Source organism: Macaca thibetana, chromosome 7 (assembly GCF_024542745.1).
Source record: "Macaca thibetana thibetana isolate TM-01 chromosome 7, ASM2454274v1, whole genome shotgun sequence".
Lineage (NCBI taxonomy): Eukaryota > Metazoa > Chordata > Mammalia > Primates > Cercopithecidae > Macaca > Macaca thibetana.
The window spans coordinates 36,669,145-36,685,668 of record NC_065584.1 but is presented as its reverse complement, the minus strand read 5'-3'; the positions used below and the strand labels follow the sequence as shown (position 1 = coordinate 36,685,668).

The following is a 16,524-nucleotide window of genomic DNA, read 5'->3' as shown; positions in this document are numbered from 1 at the left end:
AATGACCTGTAACAAGAATAATAAATCATTTGAGACTAAACTGTAGCTTGCATAGCTATTAGAATTAGCAGACAAGGACATTAAAACAGTTATAACTGCTTTCCATATGTTTAAAAAGTTAACTACGGACATAGAAGATACTTTTAAAAGTCCCAAATCAAACTTACGGAGTTGAAAACTATAATCCCCGAGATGAAAAATACACTGGATGGGATTAATGGTAGATTGCACCTTGTAGAAGAAAAGATTAGTGAACTCGAAGGCATAGTAATGGAAACTATCCAGAATGAAACAAGAGTCCACTGTACCCGGTGAAAAGAGTATGAAAACAAAATGAGAAAAAGCTGTGGGACAACTACAAGAGGAAACAAGGAGACAAAAGATTTTGAAGAAATAAGGGTGGAGAACTTTCCAAATTTGATGAAAACTATGAATACACATTCAGGAAGCCCAGTGAACCTCAAAGCATAAAATACTTGAATAAAACTACACCAAGGCACACAACTGCTCAAAACCGGTGATAAAATTGTTAAAATTGCAAGAGAAAAAAAGAGGAGCAAGGATAAAGAAGACATCCTTTTTATTGTTGGAAATAATGAAGTGAAAAGACAATAGAGGAGCATCTTTAAAGTACTGAAAAGAAAGAAACCCTGTCAACCTACAGTTCTATACATAGCAAAAATACCTTTTAAAAACCAAAGTGAAATAAAGACATTTTCAGATCAGAAAAAAATGGGAAGAATTCTTTATGAGCAGCCCCACACTACAAAAAATGTTGGAGGATGTCTTTCAGGCAGAAGGAAAGTGATCTCAGATGGAAATATAAGTCTACCCAAAGGAACAAAGATAAATAGAAATGGTAAGTCACTACATGGATAAATATAAAAGATTTTTTCTTATTAGTAAGTTTCTTTAAGAGATAACTGACTGTTTAAATGAAAATAACAATGCTTTGGTTTATAACATGTAAAAGTAAAATTTATGAGAATAGCATAAAGGCAGAGAGGGGAGAAATAAAAGCATACTATTTAAAGTTTCTTATATGTGAAGTGATCATCACTTGAAGGTAGACTGTCATAAATGTATATTGTAAACCCTAAGCTAGTCGCAGTGGCTTATACCTGTAATCCCAGCACTTTGGGAGGCAGAGGCAGGAGGATCACTTGAGCCTAGGAGTTTGAGGCCAGCCTTGGCAACCTAGTAAGACTCTGTCTCTATGAACATATTTTAAAAAATTCTTACCAAAACCTATCGTAAGGAAACCACTAAAATAACAAAAGAGTTGTAGCTAATATGTCAAAAAGGAGATAAGATAGATTATAAAAATTACTGTTAATCAATAAGGTGGAAAAAGATCAGAGAATAGATGAGACAAATAGGAAACAAATGACAAGATGATAGAGTCAGGAAAAGTCAGAAATTGGCAGATTATATAAAAAAGAACAACACTTAACTCCAAGCTGCCTACAAGGAAGGTACTTTAAATATAAAAACAGAGGACAGTGTGGTGGCTTATGCCTATGATCCTAGCACTTTGGAAGTCTGAGGTGGGAGGATCTCTTGAGGCCCAGTTTTCAAAACCAGCCTGGGCAACATAGACCAAATACTTATTTTGTACCAAAATAAAATAAAAACAAACAGGTTAAAAGATGGAAAAAGATATACCATGCTAACATTAACAAAAGGCTTATTGTACTGGCTGTTTTAAAGTCAGATAAAGTAGACTTCAGAACAAAGAATATTACCAACGGTGAAGAAGCCCATTTCGTAGTGATAAGGAGTCAATTAATCCACAGGATTTAACAGTCCTAAATGTTTGTACACCTGAAACAGAGCTTCAGAATTCATAAAGCAAAAGCTAATAGAAGTGGAGAAATAGACAAATCACAGTTATAGGTGATTTCAGCACTTCTCTTTAAATACTTGATAGAATAATTATTTAGAAAATCAGTGAGGATATAGTGAACTTGAACAGTATTATCAACCAGCCTAAATTGGTTGACATTTATGGAACACTGCATCCATAACAAGAGAGTATACATTTTTCTAAGTGCTCACGGAACATTTACTAAGATAGGTCACATCTTAAGCCATAATACAAGAGTTATTAAATTTTAAAAGGTCCACTATCCAGTCATACATAGTGAATTAAATGGTAAATTAATAACAAATAGAACCTTGGAAAATCCCCAAATATTTGGAAACTAAACACTTCTAAATAACCCATCGATTAGAGAAGATGTCAAGAGATAAATTAGTATTTCGGGCTAAATGAAAGTGAAAACACACCATATCTGAATTTTGGGAATGCCACTAACCTGCAGTACTTAGGAAAATTTATAGCACTAAACACCTAGATTAGAAAACAAAGGTCTCCAATCAGTGACTTCACCTTCCACTTACTAGAAGAACAAGAGCACATAAGCCCAAGTAAACAGAAGGAAGATAATAGTAAGGAACAAAACAATTAAATGAGGAAACAGAAATAATAAAGAAAATCAAGGAAATGAAAAATTTGAGAACATCAGTTGATAAACCTTTAGCCAGCCTGGGCAGAAAAAGAAAAAGGAGAGGAAAGACATAGATTACCAATATCAGGAATGTGAGTTATGATATGACTACAGACTCTACAGGCATTAAATGATAATTAGAGAATGATATGAGCAGCTACATGCAAATAAATTCAACATTGGACAAATGGACAAATTTCTTCAAAGACAAATTATGAAATTTCATTCTGAAAGAAGTACATGACCTTAATTGTCTTACATCTATTAAATAAGTGGAAATTGTAGTTTAGAAACTTTCCCAAAAGGAAAGCTCTAGGCCCAGATGGCATCAAAATAATATTCAAATGAATGAAATGGAGAAAGGATAGCCTTTTCAACAAATGGTGGTAGAACAATTGGATTTCCATATGCGAAAAAATAGAGATGGATGCAGAGGTGTGTGCTCAAGAGGCTGAGGTGAGAGGATTGTTTGAGGCCAGCCTGGGCAACATAGCAAGACCCCATCTCAAAAATAAACAGAAATAAAGAACTTGTAGCCTTACCTTGTGCCACATTATGAAAATGTATCATAGGCTTAAATGTGAAACCTAAAACAAAACTTCTAATAAAAAAAGAAAACATAGGAGAAAACTCTTATGAACTTGGATTAGGCAAAATTACTTGACTCTGACACCAAAACCAAGATCATTTAAAAAAAAAAAATTGATACATTGGACTCATCAAAATGGAAAATTTTTAAAAATCCAAAGACAATACCTGTTCAATGGCAAGGGAGGCACTATTCAGGCAGGCCCAGAATTGAAAAGAGGTCATCAAATTTTAGCAAACCTGAAATTGCATAACTACCACCTAAAATCAAATGGAAATGCCAGTAATTTATTGATTTGGAAATACTGTTGAACTTTTTTATCTGGTAGAACCATTAAATGAAGTAGTACAAAGATGTTTATGAATTTTATTTTTAGGCCCAGTTGATTGTGATAAATATGGAATTGGGTTAATACATTTGTTAAGTTTTTTTATGATTATAAAAGTAATTCCTTAACTATTGTAGAAAATTTAAATATGTACAAAGTTTTGACAGAAGCAAACCATAATTATTCCATGGAGAGAAGCGTTATTAGTAATATCATTTTTGGTATATTGTCTTTTTTAACCTATATGTTTAATTTTTTAATAGCGGAACTTATATCCTGCTGTGCCCATGGTTTTGTGTCCTGCTTTCTTTATGTACGAGATGTGCTGAGCATTTTTTCATTTTTTAATAGTCTTTAAAAATATGACTTAAAAGTATTTTAGGGAAATACTAAAGGATGTATTTGTATAACATTTTGTGAATAAAATTTCCAAAGAAGTAATGAGATAGATTCTTGTGTGTGTATGACATAAAAATAATCTTCATTGCTATATATATCTCTCTCGAGCATCATATTGTTTCTCTTTCAATGTCAGTTTAATGAAGTATAGAATTGTCTTAGGAAGTTTAATAGAAGCAGATAGAGGTCTTTGTCACTACCTTCATTTTCAAGATATGTAAGAGCCCATATTTAAATAATTCTAATAAGTGAATTTTCTAATTCTTTCAGATGACTGAGAGATGGGGGAAGTGAAATCACTTAGTGCCAGAATTTTGTTACAATTTTGCCATGTAACAAATGTTTTAAATTTAATTTTCTAGAAACTAGAGATTTTGGTTTTTAAACATAATGTGATTCTTTGTGTACGTATTTTATTTGCCATCCAAGTTTGTTAACTATTTTGCAACAAATAGAATAGAAAAGCAGATATTAAGGAGAGTAACATTTTTAAAATAGAAATTTAAAACTATATTATGTAATTGGAATTCATTGTAGCATGTTTTATTTGTATATAAGAATTCATGTTGTGTCCACATGAAACTAGTTTGTTTTCAGTATGATCTAAAACCTTGTTCAAACTCAGTACCAAAAAGACATCTGGCATATTAGGAACTTCATATTTATGTCTTCCCTTTTTTCCATTTGGTTAATTTCTTATACTTATGATATACTTACTCATAAGTTTTTCTATCTGTAGAAATCGTGAGATCCTGGAAAATGTGTTAGCTGTCATCCTGGCTATTCTCGTGGCCTTTTTGGGATCTATTCTTCTCATACAAGGATTCTTCAGAGATATCTGGGTCTTCCAGTTCTGCCTTGTCATAGCCAGCTGTCAATACTCACTGCTTAAGGTACCAGCATCTCATCTTTTTATGCTATGGAATTATATTTGTGTTAAAAGGCAGAGGATTTTGTAGTAATTACTGAATTATAGTAAGATAATTATTTTTAGGCTTACTTTTCTTGGATGTTTACACAAGATTGTGTAGAGAGCCAAAGGGGGACATAAACCTTAAAAATAATTGTATGTAAATTAGAACTTCCTAAAAACAAATTTTTTATATTAAAATAAACTGTATTTGTTTTGTTTGTTTTGTTTTGTTTTTTGGAGATGGAGTCTTGCTGTGTCGCCCAGGCTGCAGTGCAATGGCACGATCTGGCTCACTGCAGCCTTCGCCTCCCAGGTTCAAGCAATTCTCCTGCCTCAGCCTCCTGAGTAGCTGGGATTACAGGCACATGCCACCATGCCTGGCTAATTTTTGTATTTTTAGTAGAGACGAGGTTTCATCATGTTGGTCAGGCTGGTCTCAAACTCCTGACCTTGTGATTCACCTGCCTCAGCTTCCCAAAGTGCTGGGATTACAGGCATGAGCCACTACGCCCGGCCTAAAAGAAAACTGTATTTGTTAAAATAAGAACTAGCATTCTTTTTTTTTTTTTAATAGTAGTAGATTTTTTTTTAAATACTTTTAGTTTTGGGATACATGTGCAGATTTGTTACATAGGTATACACATGCCATGGTGGTTAGCTGCACCCATCAACCCGTCATCTACATTAGATATTTCTCCTAATGCTATCCCTCCCCTACTTCCCCTCCTCTGACAGACCCCAGTGTGTGATGTTCCCCTCCCTGTGTCCATGTGTTCTCATTGTTCAACTGCCACTTGTGAGAACATGCAGTGTTTGGTTTTCTGTTCTTGTGTTAGTTTGCTGAGAATGATAGTTTCCAACTTCATCCATGTCCCTGCAAAGGACATGAACTCATACTTTTTTATGGCTGCATGGTATTCAGTGTTGTATATGTGCCACATTTTCTTTATCCAGTCTATCATTGATGGGCATTTGAGTGGGTTCCAAGTCTTTGCTATTGTGAACAGTGCCACAATAAACATACATGTGCATGTGTCTTTATAGTAGAATGATTTATAATCCTTTGGGTATATACCCAGTAATGGAATTGCTGGGTCAGATGGTATTTCTGGTTCTAGATCCTTGAGGAGTTGCCACACTGTCTTCCACAATGGTTGAACTAATTTATACTCCCACCAACAGTGTAAAAGCTTTCCTATTTCTTCACATCCTCTCCAGCATCTGTTGTTTCCTGACTTTAATGATTGCCGTTCTAACTGGCGTGAGATGGTATCTCATTGTGGTTTTGATTTACATTTCTCTAATGACCATTGATGATGAGCTTTTTTTCATATGTTTTTTGGCCACATAAATGTCTTTTGAGAAGTGTCTGTTCATATCCTTCACCCAATTTTGGATGGGATTTTTTTTTTCTTGTAAATTTAAGTTCTTTGTAGATGCTGGATATTAGCCGTATGTCAGATAGATAGATTGCGAAAATTTTCTCCTATTCTGTAGGTTGCCTGTTCACTCTGATGATAGTTTCTTTTGCTGTGCAGAAGCTCTTTAGTTTAATTAGATCCCATTTGTCAATTTTGGGTTTTGTTGCCATTGCTTTTGGTGTTTTAGCCATGAAGTGTTTGCCCATGCCTATGTCCTGAATGGTATTGCCTAGGTTTTCTTCTAGGGTTTTTATGGTTTTAGGTCTTATGTTTAAGTCTTTAATCTGTCTTGAGTTAATTTTTGTATAAGGTGTAAGGAAGGGGTCCAGTTTCAGTTTTCTGCATTTGGCTAGCCAGTTTTCCCAACACCATTCATTAAATAGGGAATCCTTTCCCCATTTTTGTCAGGTTTGTCAAAGATCAGATGGTTGTAGATGTGTAGTGTTATTTCTGAGGCCTCTGTTCTGTTCCTTTGGTCTTTGTATCTGTTTTGGTATCAGTACCATGCTGTTTTGGTTACTGAAGCCTTGTAGTAGAGTTTGAAGTCAGGTAGTGTGATGCCTCCAGCTTTGTTCTTTTTGCTTAGGATTGTCTTGGCTGTATGGGCTCTTTTTTGGTTCCATAGGAAATTTAAAGTAGTTTTTTCTAATTCTGTGAAGAAAGTCAGTGGTAGCTTGATGGGGATAGCATTGAATCTATAAATTACTTTGGGCAGTGTGGCCATTTTCACAATATTGATTCTTCCTATCCATGAGCATGGAATGTTTTTCCATTTGTTTGCGTCCTCTCTTATTTCCTTGAGCAGTGGTTTGTAGTTCTCCTTGAAGAGGAGCCCTCCCACAGCTGGAAAACCATTCACGTAGTTCTGTGTTTACTAACAACTGTCCATCCTTTTTTTTCTCTCTCCATTTATAGCTAGACATGTGGAGTAAGCCTAGGTCATCTGCTTTATTTCTTTAAGACCCGTCCATACTTTCCTCATTGCAGTACTGACATTATAGTCTTTGTGGTTGCTAATGATCAATCTAATTGCTAAATTGATTTTCTTAAGTCTCCGTGCTTTATGAATGGTACATCATTTAATACCTATGGATACTCTTCCATTTTGATATTCTTCTCATTTTTGATCTGTGACTTTATACCACCCTCATGCTTCTTGCATTTTTCAGATGACTCTCTTTTCCTTTGTTGATCCTCTTTCTTCTTTCAACTGCTTAATTTATGAGAATTCTCTAGGATTTTGTGTGGTTATCTTCTCGGTTTACAGTTCCTTGGCATTGAAGTCATCCTTTTTTATTACTTTATTTGTTGACTTTGTGTATGAGTTATGTCCAGATTTATATCTCAAAGTCTTCACCTCTTTTGCAAGCTTTATTCCTATATATCTAACAGACATTTTAAAAATAGCAAATTAATCATCTCCTGGTTAATTTTTCTTTCCCAATATCTTTGCTTTTGGCAGTGATATACCAACTAAAAATCTTAGAGTCTCCGCTCCTTCCTCCTTGATCCCTAATAACAAGTAACTCAGTCCCTTTGATAACATTTAATGATTCTATATTAAAATTACTGGTTGTCATTCTTGTACTATACCTTTAGTGCCTTAAATCATTTAAATTCGTTTTCTGGCTCTGGTGTCTCCATGGTCCAATTAATTTTGTCCACTGCTTTCAGGTTAATGTGGTTAAATATGGAAAAGGTAAAAGGTGACAGATTTTTGCAACTAGTTGACAAGAAGAATAATAATGTCATAAACAGGAATAAGAAAGACAAGAACAGAAGCTTTTAGAAGATAGGTGTTGTGATTAAAAGAGTTTATGGATTATCTGGAGTCCAATCTAGCCAAGGGCCAAATGCCAAACTCAGCTCGGCCCAATGTCAAATGGTAGGGTGGTGCTAGACAATCCTAGTGAAATTGTATGGTATGCCGTCAGAAATGAACTGAAACTTGGGAGAAAAGTCATGATTAGGGACGTAGCTGCATAATACCTTCTGAACATTTTTATGGGAAGTTAATAAAGTCTCTTAAAAGGATACAGCTTTACTTATTTGATTATTTTGATATGAAAATGCAGATAATATCTTTATTACAAATACCATTGAATTATTTAGTAAGCTTGGAATTTATGGGCAGAACTAGAATTGTTGTCATAAGCAAACCCCTATTATTGTATATTTCCTGAATGAATAATGTCCTGTGAGAAATGCTATACTTGTATGTAGTATACCTTAACTACACTTGTCTATAACAATAAGCCAAACAGTAAGATGGATCTATCATATGCTATTGCAGAAACATTAAGATAGATACAAATAAATAAATAATAAATAATCTTATTTCCTGACTCTTATCAGGAAAGATTTGAGATGTTTTTAATATCAAAGTGACACTGGTATCTGGAGCTGATGTTTAATCTCTGGAACAGAATTATTAATATAGGTCATTTTGTGGTTGTGGAATATTTACTTAAGATCATTTCAGGCATTTTGAAAGTTGGTTGTAAAATTAGCAAGACTTCAAGAGTGTAATTTATCTTTCTGTTTCATTTTTAGAGTGTTCAACCAGATTCTTCTTCTCCCAGACATGTAAGTCACTCTTAATATGGCTGTACATTGTAGGTCGTTAACATTTATCATAGCATTTGTGGTTTGGTTTTTGTTTTTTTGTTTTGTTTTGTTTTGTTTGGAATGCATCAAACTGAACTAAAATTTATGTTACTATTTTCCTCATCAATGTTTTGACACACTACTAGAAATACAGGTGTTTTGTTAGCTTGAAATAAAATGACATTGTACTTGTGGACTCTAAACTTGGTTGGAAATGAGCATAATAATTCATTGTTTGACAGTCTCTTTCAGGGAGTAGACATGGTTCTTATAAACTCATTATTATTTATGTTTAATAAATTTTGAATAATAGGTTATGAATAAGTATTGAAAATATAATTTTGATGTAGGAAGAACTTCACTTGAGTACCATTAGGAGCAAGAATAAAGAAGTAATACATGAGTCTGGTGTTAAGACCATTGAATAAAAACTTTGTTATTCACTTTGTGACTAGACAAAAATATTATCTGCCTAGCACTATGTATTGTGAAGTGGAATCCAATTTTAGATCTACATTGAGTTTTTAATAGAACAAAGGATATTCTATTTAAAGTAGTTCAAAAACAGACTTCAAGAATAGTTTATGATTTTTTTCCTTGAATATAATTTTTTTAATCCTTTCGCTGGAATAATGAATAATGGGAATGGATGAGCAAAATGAAACAAAGAGGCAAGTTTTTTTTTTTTTTTTTTGACTGATTATGTTTACTATTTTGCAAGAATATTTTTGAAGTGCAATAATATATGGAAACATTGCTTTTTAACTTTTTATTTTGGCCTAATTTCAAACTTAAAGTTGCAAGGGTAGTACAAAGAATTTGAGATACCATTCATCCAGATCCATATGTTAACATTTATGATATTTGCTTAATCCCTTTCTAGCACATGATCTTTTTTCCTTCTTTCTCTGTGCTAGCTGACATGATGCCCCTTTACCTCTAAGTGTCTCAGTGTGTGTTTCTTAGAAACAAAGATATTCCTTTATGTTAATTCAAGATAATTATCAAAATTAGAATATTAATGTTGATACAATGCTGTCTTCTAATATGTAGATCTTACTCAAATAGATTTTGCCTATTGTCTTCATTGGCAAAGAAAGTCCCTGATTATGTTCGGTCTCTTAAATCTCCTTTAATCTGGAGCAATTCTTCGGTAACTATCTTTCATTATATTGAAATTTTTGATGGATATAGGCCAGTTATTTTATAGACCATCCCTTAATTTGAGTTTGTCTGATGTTTTTTTCTTTTAAAAAATGTTTTTTAAGTTTTATTTTTTCACCCTGTCTTATGGTGCTGATGATGTTTCTTTCTGATTTGATAAGGCCATGCTTTTTAAAGTAGGAATACTACAAAAGTACATCGTATTAGGAAGCACATATTGATTTATCCTTTTACTAGTGATGTTAAGTTTGATCTTCTGGTTAAGAGTATTGTCTGCAGGGTGTCTGAAATCTCTGCAGTATTAACATTTTGGCCAGCTAATTCTTTGTTTGAGGGTGGGGGATGCTGTCCAATGCATTGTAGGATGTTTGGCATCCTCTCTGGTGCTACCTCCTAAATGCTGGTAGCACCATTTCCCCAACTGTGACAACAGAAATGTGTCCAGATTCCCATATGTGCACTGGGGAGCAAAACCCCCTCCTACTTCCTTAAGAACCAGTACTCTACTGTAACGTTACTGTTTTTCTCTTACAGATAATAAATACTTCAAATAAATAAATAAAATAAATACCTCATGGAGAGATACCTTGAGACTGTATATGTGTCCTCCATAAATTTCTATCCAGTTGTTTTAGTATCTACTGATGTTTCTTGCCTGATTCAGTTACTTATTGGTTGCTAAATGATGATTTTTCTCATCCCATCATTCCTTCTACATTTATTAGTTGACCTTTTATTAATACTATAAGGAAGAGCTTTCCCCTCTTTCTTATATATGTATGTATATATTGGTGTGGATAAATTGATTATTTTATTCAATGGACTATAATGTTACTAGTAGTATTTATTTTGATGCTCAAATTGTCCCTGATTTAGCCATTGGGAGTCCATCACACTGCTTTCTGTGTCCTTTTGACATATCTCTGTCATTCTTTAAGTACTTTCTACCTTTTTGTCACAACAATATGTTCCAGGGTCATCTTATACTTTCCCTGTCGTAGCCAGAAACCAGTCTTTTCTCTATGGAGCCCCCCCCCCCCCACCTTTTTTGGTAGGTAATGGTATTTATAAAGTAAGATCTGGTTGCTAGTAATCATTATTGCTAGAATCTCATTGCATCTAGGTCCTCTTAGTGGATAAAGCTAGGAGGTGTATGTATGTATGTACATATATACACACATGTATACATATATATAACCTATTCCTATATCTGTCTATATGCATATTAAAAATAATGAGACTATGGAAGCCCAGTGTGGGCAGATTACTTGAGACCAGGAGTTTGAGACCAGCCTGGGCAACATGGCGAAACTCTATCTCTAAAAAAATTAAACAGGCGCAGTGATGTGTGCCTGTAGTCCCAGCTACTTGGAAGGCTGAGGTGGGAGGATCACTTGAGCTCAGGAGGCCGAGGCTACAGTGAGCTGTGAGCGCTCCACTGCATTCCAGTCTGGGCGACAGAGAGAGACTCTGTCTCAAAATAAATAGATAAATAAATAAATAATAACAACAACAAAAAAACTTCACACTGATACTTCTGTTTCAGTCCAGTATCTCAAGAGTTCATTCTATTACTCTTCCTCCTCTCTATATTTGTTAATCCTTTCTGTGATTGTCAGAAATCTGGCTTCCATATGGAAAAATTATGAATCCTTAGAATGAAGCCATCAGTGATCTCAGTAGTTATTTGTGACTCTTAAAATTAACTAAACTGACTTTTAAAAATATCATTTTCTCATTTTCAGGGTCATAATCGTATCATTGCCTACAGTAGACCAGTTTATTTCTGCTTATGTTGTGGTCTTATTTGGCTCTTGGATTATGGTAGCAGAAACCTGACTGCAACCAAGTTCAAATTATATGGAATAACTTTTACCAATCCACTGGTGTTTATATCAGCCAGGGATTTAGTTATAGGTGAGTCATCTTAAAGTATCTCTAATCTTAAAATGAATTTATTTGTATATCAACATTTTACTGATAAATATATCAATTATACAGCTTTAAATAGTTTTTAATAAGCTTATTTTGCTGTTGTTATCTGCTCTGAGAAACAAAGTGATAGGACTATTATGAGTGAATAAAGCTAATGATGAGCAAATATTATAGTAATTCTTTTGTTCTTGGAGTAAATGTAATGGATAATTTTTTTTTGGTTTTGTTATCTTAGGTTTCTATTATGTGACAATGGTTGAAATAACTTTAAAAAGTATTGTTTATGATTGAAAAGATGTTATTTACTAACCAAGCAATTTTTGTTGAGATGTATAATTTAAAATACTGTCTTTTAAAAATTGCCTAGTAGTTTATGTTAATTTGGGATTTAAAAAAATTAATTATGACCTCTCAGTGGACCAAAAAAATGAATTATGACCTCTCAGTAGACACAAGAATGGATATAGTATAATATTTTTAAATATACTTTTCTTTCTTTTTATAGTGTTTACACTCTGTTTCCCAATAGTGTTTTTCATTGGTCTCCTGCCTCAGGTGAATACATTTGTAATGTACCTTTGTGAACAATTGGATATTCATATTTTTGGTGGTAATGGTGAGTGTTTCTTTATAAAAATTATAGATGACAGTATTACCTTTATAGATCATGAAGTAATAAACTGACCATTAAAATGCTTTTCCAGTTTTCACTTCAGGCTTGAAATTAGAAAAAAAAAAAAGACATTAAGTAATTGAAGACTGAGAAGCAATTTGTGGATAGAAAAAAATAGTCAAGTCTGCTACTTTAGAGAAAGAGCCAGGTATAATGAAGCAGATGTGTAAGAAGTAATAAAATAATGTCTGCAACTAAAAGTTGTAGTGAGTTTACATGGAACCTATATGTACTTAAGAGGTATTTATAAAAGATCATCTATCCTGAATAGATTGAGGTTTGATACATAGCATTACATTTGGATTTTAAACCAGTATGTGCATTTAGTAGGTCTTCATATTTGGTTTCAGAGCCTTGTTTTATCCTTAGAATGGTAACACCAAAATAAAAGCATTTTACTAATAAATAAGCTTTTAAGAACTATCTCTGTTCATTGAGTAGAATATGTGGCTATGAATTGATATACTTAGAAAATCTATTTCCATATCATATGTATATTTTATTTTAAAAATAAGATAATACCCATATTACCCTGGTATAGATAATGGTTTGTAGAACTTGAAAATAATCATATCGGCATACACCATGGTTAAAATATACCATTATTTACTTTAACCATTTAAAATTTTACTGAAAGATGAGTGTGCAACTAGAGAAAATGAAAGGGAAAGAGATTACTGTAACTTTATAGTTCATTTCTCTACACATTTCACATTTTCAGGCCTCATATATTTTCCAAGCATATGCATTGAAATCCTCTCTGCTGATGAAAAGTTGACATCATGGCTTTAATTTTAGATAGAAACTGAGTTTTTCTGTGTTGCTGTATATCATACTAGAGAATTTTTAATGTTCTGAAAATTTTTTGAATGAGTATGAATTAAGACAGAACTCATTTCATCAATCAGCATGGCTTAATGGGTAGAAGACAGTTTGAATATTTAGGGACTATTACTGGTGTTATATTACCCTAAATACTATGGGGAGGGCTTAGTGTAGGTAATTTATGATAATGGGCTTTTGTCATACTATAATTTACAAACTTGTGCAAGGTATTAGGTTTCTGATATCTCAAGGAATTTTTTCTGTAGATTTCTTTTATGATTATTATTATTAAATTAAAGAAAGTCTGTTACCCATGTTTTAAAAGTAAAGTCTAGATATCTTAGCCATCTCCTGTTCCTTATTACTAATATGCCCATTGGAGTATTAGTAATTATCTATTTCGTTGTTGTTGCTATTGTTAGCAATTAGATCTACAGTATCTAAAGTATCTATTTTGTTGTTGTTATTGTTAGCAATTAGATCTACACTTTTTTCTGAAAACTAACACATGGGAATACAGATTTACTTCTGTGGGTAACACAGGTTCTGTTTACATAGATAAATATTTTTCAGTGAACACTTAATACATCTCCAGTTCCTTTTCAGGCCTCTGAAAGCTTCATTTTTCCACATTTTTGTTAATAGATAGATTTTTGAAGCATAATATAGATAAAATTTTTTCTTGCTACATATAAATGTTCATTACTTCCAAGATGAATATAGTTTATCTCGTAACAAAGATTCAGGATAGCAAATCTCTGTCATGTCAAAATCTTTTTGAAAGAACAAAATGAAGTAACTGAATTTTTAAAATTCAGATTAGTAGATATTTAATGATAGTTGCCATTATAATATTTTAAATGCTTTTCAGTGACCTTTTAATTTTTTTCATATATTTTAATAAAATATTTCTTTCCTTTTTCTTCTCCTGTCTAGCCACTACAAGCCTGCTTGCAGCACTTTACAGTTTTATCTGTAGCATTGTGGCAGTAGCCTTATTGTATGGATTATGTTATGGAGCTTTAAAGGTGAGCAATAAATTATAGTATGTTTTGTCTTTAAGGCTGTATTTCTATATGAATGTTGTTTTAAAATCAACTAATAATGATTTTTTCCCCTGGGGCCACTTAGCATTAATTTTCGTGGTCTTCATATGTTAAACATTATTCTCATTCTCAACTACTTTGAATTTGAAAACAGTTTAATAGTTAACCATTACTAAAAGAAAATTATTTTTCCTGCAGTAGTCATAGGTTAATATTAGAAACAGATTATTGAAAACTAGGCTCATCTGGTATAAGGGTAGGCATAGTAATTACAGAATGTGAAGTCAATTTTAAAATTCTACTTAAGAATTTAACTACTTTTCATATCACAGTTTTTTAAACTTATAAAAACAAGTTCAAGGACTGCAATTTAAGATACATGCTAATAAAAAGTAATATACTGAAATTTAATGTCATTGGGTTAGAAGATCTGAATGAGCCTTATGAACTTCCCTTTAAAAGATGGTCAACAAGTTGTAAACATAAAAATTTAAACATTTTTGTAGACAGCTTTCAGTTCCTCATGCATACTTGTGGGTTGCTTTCGTTTTTTGTTTGGCAACTAGTGCAAGACAACCAGAGAATGTTAGGTTTGAAAGGACTATGACAAGTGACTCACAGATCCTTCCTTGCCTCATTTAAGTAGCATTTGTAGAGCATTTATGTGTACCAGCTGTTATGCTAAACCGTTTTCTGCTTTGAAGGAACTTGTAGGTTAGCGGTGATTAACAAGTCAACCAACATGTTCAATACAGCATAACGAAGGTTATGAAAGCAGTTCTGTGGGTATACAAATTAAGACTACTTTATTCTGCCAAAAGAGATTAAAGACAATTTTCCAGGAAGGTGATATAACCAGATTTTGAGCATTAGCTAATTGAAGCAAGAGATGAAGACCCATGGGCTTGTAAAGAAAATGTGTTGTGTAGAGGAAATGGCAAATGATATGGAATTTCTGGAGGTTTGGGTACATGAGGAAAGATGACATCTAAGGTCATTCCTCTAAGGCTAGAAAGGTAAGCAAAGGCTGGATCATGAAATAGCTTTTATCCTGAATGTGTTGGGGTAAAGATGCAAAACCATGAATTTATTTGAGGCAGTGAAAGGAAATGATCAGAGTTGCATTTTAGAAAGGTTACTTTTCTCCATTGTGAAGATTGAAGTCTAAGCAGGAGGGATCAAAGGAGACTGTTCCACTTTAATCTTGAAATTATGAGGTACTTAACTAAAATTAGATTTCATGAATATATTTGTGGACTGTCTGGATAAAGATATATGAGCTAGAAGAGGATCCAGGATGATTCTGGGTGCTGACTTGAACAGCTGGTTAGATATGGTGCTAATGCACAAGACTGGAAACCTTGGCATTTGTTGAGGAAGGTGATTGTTTATGTTGGAACACTTGATTTGTTGATATTTATGGGGTATCCAGAGATACATAGTAGCTAGATACATGTACAGAGGTTTGATGTCATGATTAATGGATTTAGAAGTCATCCATAAAATTGAATAAAATGTAAGAAAAAGACTCTTAATGTGGATTGACAAGAGAAAATGGATGAGGAAAGACTATGGGAAATACCAGTATGTAAGTGTTGGTTACAACAAAATCACACAAAGGAAATTTCAGAGGCAGTATGAGTCTGAAAAAAGTTTTTATTGAATTTGGCAGTTATAGGATATTAGTGTTTTGGATTAAGGAAGCCAGATTAATATAAGTAGGTTTGAATATATATTAAGGAAATATATTCTACTCTTTCTAGAGTGCAGTTGGAAAGCTTGCACACATAATGGGGGTTGTTTTCTGGTTTTTGTTTTTAAAAAAGATCTGAGACTTAATTGCTCTAAAAGGCAAGGAGGGGAAATCTAGTGGATGGGAGATAATTGATAGAGCTAAGCCCAGGAAAGAACTGGCGGCAACAAGGTCCAAATCCAGGATTCTCCCACATGTGCCACCTGTAAACGGTCCTAGCTCAAGTTGTAGATTTGTGTTTTGAATCAGGGTTTGGAAAGTGAATTGTTATTTGGAAATTGTAGTCACAGAAGTTAATAAGTGCGGTAAGTTTTCTAGCCTCGTTTAGAAAGGCCTATTCAACTATAATTATACAGCAGAA

At 33.2% G+C, this 16,524-nt stretch overlaps 1 protein-coding gene across 9 annotated transcripts in view; it reads left to right on the top strand.

Moving 5' to 3' along the window:
- PCNX1 (pecanex 1) overlaps positions 1–16,524 on the top strand; it is a 211,224-nt gene that overhangs the window by 102,097 nt on the left and 92,603 nt on the right. For all 9 annotated transcript variants that reach the window (XM_050797302.1, XM_050797310.1, XM_050797309.1 and 6 more), the window contains 5 exons: positions 4,566–4,719; positions 8,714–8,746; positions 11,677–11,848; positions 12,372–12,482; positions 14,301–14,392. In XM_050797302.1, the coding sequence (XP_050653259.1) occupies positions 4,566–4,719; positions 8,714–8,746; positions 11,677–11,848; positions 12,372–12,482; positions 14,301–14,392 (562 nt within the window). The remainder of the gene's footprint in view (positions 1–4,565; positions 4,720–8,713; positions 8,747–11,676; positions 11,849–12,371; positions 12,483–14,300; positions 14,393–16,524) is intronic.